At 41.1% G+C, this 9,478-nt stretch overlaps 1 protein-coding gene across 1 annotated transcript; it reads left to right on the plus strand.

Annotated features, from left to right (window-relative positions):
• The first annotated feature begins 1,558 nt into the window (after window positions 1-1,558).
• On the plus strand, window positions 1,559-3,621 carry LOC130974986 (uncharacterized). The gene is made up of 2 exons (XM_057899821.1): window positions 1,559-1,966; window positions 2,800-3,621. The coding sequence occupies exons 1-2, from the start codon at window positions 1,559-1,561 to the stop codon at window positions 3,619-3,621; spliced, it is 1,230 nt and encodes a 409-aa protein (XP_057755804.1).
• Window positions 3,622-9,478: the final 5,857 nt, after the last annotated feature.

Raw genomic sequence — 9,478 nt, forward strand, 5'->3', positions numbered from 1 at the left:
TGGGCATGCCACTTTGGCTCGAAGGCGTGGCATGCCAAGCTACTTGAGGACTTTAAAGAGGCCTGGGCATGTCACTTGGTATTGAAGGCGTGGCACGCCAGGGATGTGATGGAAGAAGGCGTGCCACTTGAATGGTGAGGCGTGGCATGCCAAGATTGAAACAAAGGGAGCGTGACACGCCAGAGGAGCGCCAGTCACACGCCAGCTAGAAGATCACGATTGTTGAGTTTCTTTTCCCTCCAAATTGTAATTTTCCTTTTCACTTTTGTATTTTTCTTTATTTCTACATCTAGGATTAGTATAAATACCCTTGGAAGTAGTAGAAAAAGGGGGTTAGTCATCACTATCTCAGTAAGGGATTGTGGAGTTCTAGTTTTTCACTTTTTACACTTCATCTCTTCCATCTATTGTACTTTCTTTCTGAGCTATGAGTAGCTAAATTCCCTCTCATTGAGAGAAGGAGATCTATTGTACTTGATGGAATAATAACAGTGAATTTCTTCTTCTCTTCATCTTCTCTTTGATTTGCTATAAGGAATTTCATTCTTCATGCTTAGTGTTCAATCATCTTGGAAAAGTGGTTGAATGCAAAATGGGTTTCATGGAACCTTGGAAAAGGAAACATGAAACCATGCTAGAAATCCCTTCTCACACTTGAGTAGGATCTGGATTTTGGTATTTGGATATGGGGACATATAATCCTCCCGCTACCTGGACCTACAAGGATGTGTGGTATAATCAGGGACCAAGCACATCTCTCTTCATGAGCAATTAGACCAAGGAATTGGCTATTGATCAAGATATGAGAGATTGAGTCACCAAGGGATTGGGACTCAATCATGATTGCCAAGAGGTCAATGAGTTGCATGATTGAAGAGGATATAAGTTGGATTTAATCCAAAGAGACAATATCTCCTGATCTCAATAAATTTCCCCATTCTTATCTCTCCCATTCTTTTATAGCTTTCATTTACATTCTGCAAATTCCCACTCCCTTTTACATCCTTGCCATTTCTATTTCTGCACCTTATTGCTTTCCTTTATTCTTTTGCCATTTATGTTTCTGCCATTTATAATTCCGCACTCACAACTTATTCTGTTAAGCTTGACTAATTCACTAATTAATTAAAATTGTTCAAATCTACCAATCTATGTGGATACGATCCTACTCCACTGTGGGTTATTTCTTGACGATAATTTTGGTGCGCTTGCCAAGGAGTAGATTCATCAATTTTATTAGGAGGGGAGTGAATCTAGACTCATCAAGTTTTATGGCGCCGTTGCTGGGGATTGGTTTGAATTTGACAATGATTAAATTGATTAGAGAGCTAGATTAAGCATTTTCATCTACCTTGTTCTTTTTCTTTTTTTTTTTGTGATCTTTAAATTCCCTTATAATCTCTGCTTTTCTTTCTCTTCTTTTTGGGATCATTTTAGCTATTCATTATTTATACTTCCACTCTTCTAACTGTTTGATTAATTGCATCAATCAAGCTAACCACTAATCTTAACTGAGGTGATTCTTTCGCTTTCCCTTTTCTTGCTGTGTGTTGAATGTATGACAGGTAGAAGGGGAGAAACTTCGTCGTCTTTTGATAGTGAACCTGAGAGGACCTTCCTTAGATTAAGGAGGGAAGCTAGAGGTAAAGGCATAATTGGAGAGGAGCCAGTAAAAGAAGATTTAACAACCACCATGGATGACGAGGTGCACGACAATGTTGGAGGAGGTGCTGGCAATCAAGTTGGGCAAGAGAGGCGAGTCTTAGGCTCCTACATCAACCCAAATCCAGGAAATTGTGGCAGCAACATCCTCAAGTCAATAATTCATGCTAACAATTTTGAGTTGAAACCTCAACTCATCACACTAGTCCAAAATAACTGTTCATATGGAGGAGGTGCCCAAGAAGATCCAAATCAACATCTCAATACATTCTTGAGGATATGTGATACTGTAAAGTCCAATGAGGTACACCCTGACACCAACAAGCTACTATTATTCCCTTTCTCACTTAGAGACAAGGCATCAAAGTGGCTAGAAGCATTCCCCAAGGAGAGCCTAACCACATGGGAAGATGTTGTGAACAAATTTCTAGCAAGATTTTACCCTCCATAAAGGATCAACAGGCTAAGAGCTGAGGTGCAAACCTTAAGACAACTAGATGGTGAAACACTCTATGAGGCCTGGGAGAGGTTCAAGGATCTAACGAGAAAATGCCCATCGGAAATATTTAATGAATGGGTGTAGCTTCACATTTTCTATGAAGGACTAACCTATGAATCAAAGAAGGCTGTGGACCACTCTTCAGGGGGTTCACTCAACAAGAAGAAGACCATTGAGGAAGCCATAGATGTCATTGAAACTGTAGCTGAGAACGACTACTTTTATGCTTCAGAAAGGGGCCAAAAGAAGGGGGTGCTAGAACTTAACTCTGTAGATGCCTTATTGGCACAAAACAAGGCAATTTCAGCACAACTAGTAGCCTTGACTAAGAAGATGGAGAACAATCAAATTGCAGTGGTTCAAGCTCAAGCCCCACCCCAAGAAGGAGATGCACCATAAGTCGAATGTGAGCAAGCAAACTATGTACACAACCCCTCTCGACCACCATATGACCCTAACTCCAAGACATACAACCCAGGATGGAAGAACCACCCAAATTTCGGGTGGGGGAACCAACAAGGTCACAACCAAGATCATAACAAGCCATACCAAGCCAATCAATACCAAAATCATACCCTTCCACACAGCAAACACACCACCATCAAGACACATTAACCTCAACTTCACAACCATGCAAGATCAGAGGTAACTTTGAGAGAGTAGAGGCAGCAATAGCACAGCTATCATCACAGCTCACAGGGGCTATTTCCACCCTTTTGGAGAGACAAGCACAAGCTGAAAGGAAGATAGATGCCAACCAAGAAAAGGCAATCCCAAGCCAGGAGAACCATAAAGAAGAAGCTGCAGAAAAACCTGAAAATAAGAAGAAAGAAGAGACTCCTGGGCCATCTTTACCAAAGCTAATCTTGAAGCCTTATGTGCCAAAAGCACCATATCCACAAAGGCTAAGGAAGGATGGAAAGGATGGCCAGTTTTTTACATTCTTGGAGATCTTCAAAAAGCTCCAAATCAATATACCATTTGCTGAAGTACTAGAGCAAATGCCCCTCTATGCCAAGTTCTTGAAGGAACTCATGACAAGAAAAAGAAATAGGGGAGAAAAGGAGACTGTAGTGCTAACTGAGGAGTGTAGTGCCATCATACAAAAGAAACTCCCCCAGAAAATGAAAGACCCAGGGAGTTTCCAAATCCCCTGCATCATAGGGGATATCAATATTGAGAAGGCCTTATGCGACTTGGGAGCTAGCATCAATCTCATGTCCTTGAACATGATGAGAAGGATGAGAATTGAGGAAGCCAAACCAACAAGAATGGCACTCCAACTGGCTGACAGAACATTCAAGTTTCCACATGGAGTAGTGGAAGATTTATTGATGAAAGTGGGAGAATTCATTTTCCCAGCTGACTTTGTTGTGCTGGATATGGAAAAAGAGACTAACACTTTAATTATCCTAGGAAGGCCATTCCTAGCTACTGCTGGAGCCATCATTGATGTGTAAAAAGGGAAACTAGTCTTGAGATTACATGAGGAGAAGATGGTCTTCAATGTTTTCAAGGCAATGAGTTACCCCAAGGAATCAATGGGAGAATACATGATGGTGGATACCATAGAACAAATAGTTCAAGGGGTTTTGGAAGAAGAGCATTGTGAAAGAACTATGGAATTGGAGCAACAAACACCACGTGGAGAACTACCACAAGGAACCATGGAAAGTTCAATCATGACAAACCACAAAGACGACAATGGAGAAGAAGCACCAAAACTAGAGCTAAAGACCCTACCACAAAACTTTAAATATGCATATCTGGGTGACAACAGCACCTACCCAGTGATCATCAACTCAAGCTTGAGTAAGGAGCAAGAAGAGGAACTTATCCAAGTGCTGAAACAACACAAGAATGCTATAGGCTGGACACTTATAGACTTAAAAGGGATCAGCCCCTCAATGTGCATGCACAAGATCCTGCTTGAGGAGGGTGCTAAGCCCTCAAGACAACAACAAAGAAGGCTGAACCCAGCTATGAATAAAGTGGACCAGAAGGAGGTGTTGAAGTTATGGCAAGCTAGGGTGATTTACCCCATCTCGGACAGCACTTGGGTAAGCCTGGTGCAAGTAGTCCCAAAGAAGGGAGGGATTACTGCTGTGTCAAATGAAAAGAATGAACTGATACCCACAAGGACAGTAACCGGATGGCGTATGTGCATTGACTATCGGAAACTCAATGAAGCTACTCGGAAAGACCACTTTCCCCTGCCCTTCATGGACCAGATGCTTGAAAGACTCGAAGGTGATGCCAGGGCATCTTGGCCAGTTTCACTGACCTTTTCTTTATTGTTTTAGGGTAGTTTCATGCATTTTCTTAGTAAATAAGCAAGTTTTGGATAAAAATACACTTACACCTTGATTCAAGCAAACATTGTGAACTTTACATGGTTTCATGAGAATTATGCAGGAATTTAATGATAAAATGGATAATGCATGATCTCATGCCTTTGAACAGAGCTTTGATGCACTTTATTTGCTTGATTTCAGGACAAAAGAAGCAAGAAAGAGCCACGTTAGTAGCGACGTTAATCTAATTAACGTGACCACTAACGTGGAATGGGAATAAGCTTGTAGCGTTAATGGAAAAAGTTATCGCCAATAACGCCTTCGAAGCCATCATAGCCCACGTTAGTGACATTTACCTTTGTCACTAACGCTCCAAACGCCCCTCCTTCCCACGTTAGTGCCTCACGTTAATCCAATTAACGTGAACTCTAACGTGGGAGGAGAAAGCAATCATCAATGTTAGTGACACTTACCTTTGTCACTAACGTTGGACTAAGCCAATGGTACCCACGTTAGTGGTCACGTTAAGACCACTAACGTGAAGGGTAACGTGGAGCTAAGCATGATAGGCCAACGTTAGTGACACTCACCTTTGTCACTAACGTTGGAGATGGCAATCACCACCACGTTAGTGGTCACGTTAATGCAATTAACGTGAGGCACTAACGTGGGAAGGAGGGGCGTTTGGAGCGTTAGTGACAAAGGTAAGTGTCACTAACGCTCTCGAAGCTTAGGCATGCCCACGTTAAGGGCCACGTTAGTTACACTAACGTGGATCACTAACGTGGGGAAAAGAGGCAAAAAGTAACGTTATTGGAAAAGGTGAATGCCAATAATGTTTGCGAAGAACCAAGAGGCAACGTTAGTGGTCACGTTAGTGCCACTAACGTTGAAGTTAACGTGGATCATTATGGTTTGGAACGTTAGTGAAAAAGGTGATCGTCACTAACGTTCTTGAACCCACATTTTCACTTAACGTTAACACCCCTAACGTCCTAACTAACATCCACCCATGCTTAACTCACACTTTTTCTGCAAGCAAAGCTGAGCCCACTGAAGATGGTAACTGCTTCAACTTAAGATCAAAGGCCCATATCCAAGACTTGAAGAACTGACTAGAAGATCAAGAAGAGTAGTATATATAGGAGTGGTTTTGAACTAGTGAGAAGCTTGGCATTTTGGAGAACTACACTCTATATATTTACTTTTCTGCACTTTCTAGTTTGTTTTAGAATGTACTCTTCTCTACCATTTTTCATTTCCAGAGCTATGAACAACTAAACCCCCTTTCATTAGGTAAGGGAGCTCTGTTGTAATTTGATGGATCAATTATAGTTTTCATTCTTCTTCCTCTTTTTTTTCTCTTGATTTACTAGAAAGCTTTCGATCTTAATTCAATTGGTTAGTTGTCTTGGAAAAGAAACTCTCCATAATTGGATCTCCTCTGAGCCTTGGAAAAGGGATGAGGAGATCATGCTAGAAATGCTTTCTCATATTGGACCAAATTGGGGTTTGGACGGATATAGTGACATGTAATCTTGCCAACACTTTGATTTGGAAACACATGTGGTATAATCGGTGACCATACTTTATCTCTTTCCATGAGCAATTAAATCAAGGAATTGGGCAATTGTTCAAGCTTAGAGAGATTGGGTTGCCAAGGAATTGGGATCAAATCACCTAAGATTGCCAAAGAGATTAATAAATGCATTGATTGAGGAAGAGATGAGAATGAACTTGATCCGGAGAATGCAACATCTCCTATGCCCAATGAATCCCCCATTTTTGATCTTACCCATTCTCTTTACTTTCTGCCATTTATCTTTATGCTCATTTTCCCAAATCCCCATTTAAGATTCTGCACTTTACTTTATGCAATTTACTTTCCCTCCATTTAATTTTCTACAACTCTCAACTCAATTTCTGTTTAGCTTAACTAGCACATTCTTCCAACTAAAGTTGGTTGACCAATCAATCCATGTGGGATTCGACCTCACTCTATTGTGAGTTTTTACTTGACGATAATTCGGTAAACTTATCGAAGGGAAATTTGTTGAGAGACAAGTTTCTGTGCATCAAGTTTATGGCGTCGTTGCCGGGGATTGATTTTGTATCAACAATGATTAAGTTGGAAGATCACTAGATTGAGCATTTTTCTTTTGCTTGTTCATTTTACCTAGTCATTTACCTTTAGTTTCAGTTATTTTCCTCCTCCATCCCCTCTCCCCTCTTTGTTTTCTTTCTCTTTGTTGTTATTTACAATTTTGTTTACTAACCCACTAACTGTTTGATAATTTACACCACTCACACTAACAACCACTCTAACAAGAATAATCTCTTTATTTTATTTCTGTTGTGGGTTTTGTTAGTTGTATGACAAGGAGAAGAAGCAGAGCTTCAACTTCCTTTGATTCTGAACCTGAGAGGACCTTCCTTAGATTAAAGAGGGAAGCAAGAATGAAAAGAGTTATTGGTGTTGAGGAAGAGAAGGAGTACTTTGAAACAAATATGGAGGAGAACATGGAGAACAACCATGAAAGAGAAGCTCATAACCATGCCAGAGAAGGCCCTGTGAATCCTGCTGGGCAAGAGAGAAGAGTTCTAGGGTCATACATCAATCAAAACCCAGGAAATTGTGGAAGTAGTATCCAAAAGCCAACCATACATGCCAATAACTTTGAATTAAAACCCCAGCTCATCACCCTTGTTCAGAACAACTATTCATTCGGAGGAAGCACCCAAGAAGACCCCAATCAACATCTAACCACCTTCCTAAGAATATGTGACACTGTGAAGTCTAATGGTGTTCATTCGGATGTCTATAGACTGTTGTTGTTCCCTTTTTCACTCAGGGACAAAGCATCTGAATGGCTGGAATCCTTTCCGAAGGAGAGTTTAACAAATTGGGAAGAAGTGGTGAACAAATTTCTGGCGAGATTCTACCCTCCTCAAAGAATTAACAGGTTGAAAGCTGAGGTACAAACCTTCAGGCAACAAGATGGTAAAACTCTTTATGAGGCTTGGGAGAGGTTTAAGGACTTAACAAGAAGGTGCCCACCAGACATGTTCAACGAATGGGTTCAACTGCACATTTTCTACGAAGGTCTTTCTTACGAATCAAAGAAGGCCGTAGACCATTCATCAGGGGGTTTTCTAAACAAGAATAAAACCATTGAAGAAGCCATAGATGTCATTAAGACTGTAGCTGATAATGACTACTTCTATGCTTCTGAAAAAAGTAACACTCGAGGAGTGATGGAGCTGAACCACATGGATGCACTACTGGCTCAAAATAAGATGATCACCAAGCAGTTAGCCGATCTTACCAAGAAGGTGGAAGAGAACTAAGTTGCAGCAATCGCCACTTCATCACCAGCTCAAAAAGGAGTGAATACAAGAGAAAAAGGTGACTGGGAACAAACCAACTATGTTGGGAACTTACCTAGGCAGACCCATGATCCATACTCTAAAACTTATAATTCTGGTTGGAGAAACCACCCTAATTTTGGGTGGGAAAATCAACAAGACCAAGGTCAAGACCAGAGACGCCACAAGCACAATCCCAACAACAATGCAACTCACCAACATCCCTCACAGAGATCATATCAACACCCACCTAATCACCCTTCTCAATATCCATATCAAAACCAACATGACCACTCTTAATCTCCTAACCTCAACCCACCATCACCAACCGAAGATAAACTCTATAGAATTGAGACGCTACTTGAAGGCATATGTAAGGAAGTTCAAGACAGTAAAATATTTCGGGAAGAAGTGCGATCCAATATGCAGAAGCAAAATGCTGCCATCAAGAAACTTGAAACACAAATTGGCTACTTATTCAAGCAAGCCCCTGGCCACAATATTCATAGCAACACTAATTCAATTCCAAGGAAGGAGTGTCAGGCTATCACCCTCAGAAATGGGAAGGAATTGAAGGAGACCTACAAGAAACCACAAGAGAAGAACTTGGATGAAATAGAAAAGGGACAAGATGAAGTTCAAGTTTCCACTCCCAATTCACATCAAGAGGGAGAAGTGTTGAAGCCATACTCTCCAAAAGCCCCATACCCTCAGCAATTAAAGAAGAAAGGAGAGGACAGCCAATTCTCAAGATTCTTAGAAATCTTCAAGAAACTACAAATTAACATACCCTTTGCTGAAGCAATAGAGCAAATGCCGCTCTATGCCAAGTTCTTGAAGGAGTTGATGAACAAGAAGAGAAGCTGGAAGAACAACGAGACTGTGGTACTAATCGAAGAATGCAGTGCCATCATCCAGCATAAATTACCCCAAAAATTGAAGGATCCTGGGAGCTTCCAAATTCCTTGTATCATAGGGGAAACCATTGTGGAAAAGGCTTTATGTGATTTAGGAGCTAGCATAAATCTGATGTCTTTAGCAATGATGAGGAAAATGAGGATTGAGGAGGCCAAGCCAACAAGAATGGCCCTGCAACTGGCAGACCGATCATTCAGGTTTCCTCACGGAATAGTAGAAGACTTGTTAGTGATGGTAGGAGACTTTATCTTTCCAGCAGACTTTGTAGTGTTGGATATAGAGGAAGGAGCCAAGACCTCTCTCATCTTAGGAAGGTCATTCTTAGCCACTGCCGTAGCCATCATTGGTGTCCAAAAGGGTAACTTGTCCTTAGACTACATGAGGAGAAAATGATATTCAATGTGTTCAAGGCCATGAGTTACCCACAAGACACATTGGGAGAATGTATGAGGTTGGACTCAGTAGATGCTGTAGTGCAAGAGACTCTTAAAGAAGAAGAACTTGAGAGGTTAACAGAAGAAGAGGAATCAGCATCAAGCAAAGAGGCTGCAATAGCTGAAATTCATGTGCAGTGCACACTAGAGGAGAAGGATGAAAGAAAAGAAGCACCCAAACTTGAACTAAAGGCACTGCTGCCCACTCTCAAGTATGCATATTTAGGAGAGAATGAAAGCTATTTAGTGATCATACATTCTGCCCTCAGCCAAGAACAAGAGGAGGAATTACTTCAAGTCTTACA

This window comes from Arachis stenosperma, chromosome 4 (assembly GCF_014773155.1).
Source record: "Arachis stenosperma cultivar V10309 chromosome 4, arast.V10309.gnm1.PFL2, whole genome shotgun sequence".
NCBI classification, from domain to species: domain Eukaryota; kingdom Viridiplantae; phylum Streptophyta; class Magnoliopsida; order Fabales; family Fabaceae; genus Arachis; species Arachis stenosperma.

What these genes read in the sequence shown, in the direction of transcription:
- LOC130974986 (XM_057899821.1), top strand. Translation starts at nt 1,559, where the DNA reads ATGACAGGTAGAAGGGGAGAAACTTCGTCGTCTTTTGATAGTGAACCT. An exon ending in ATACTGTAAAGTCCAATGAG is followed by an intron (nt 1,967 to 2,799) that starts GTACACCCTGAC and finishes CAACCATGCAAG; the next exon opens with ATCAGAGGTAACTTTGAGAG.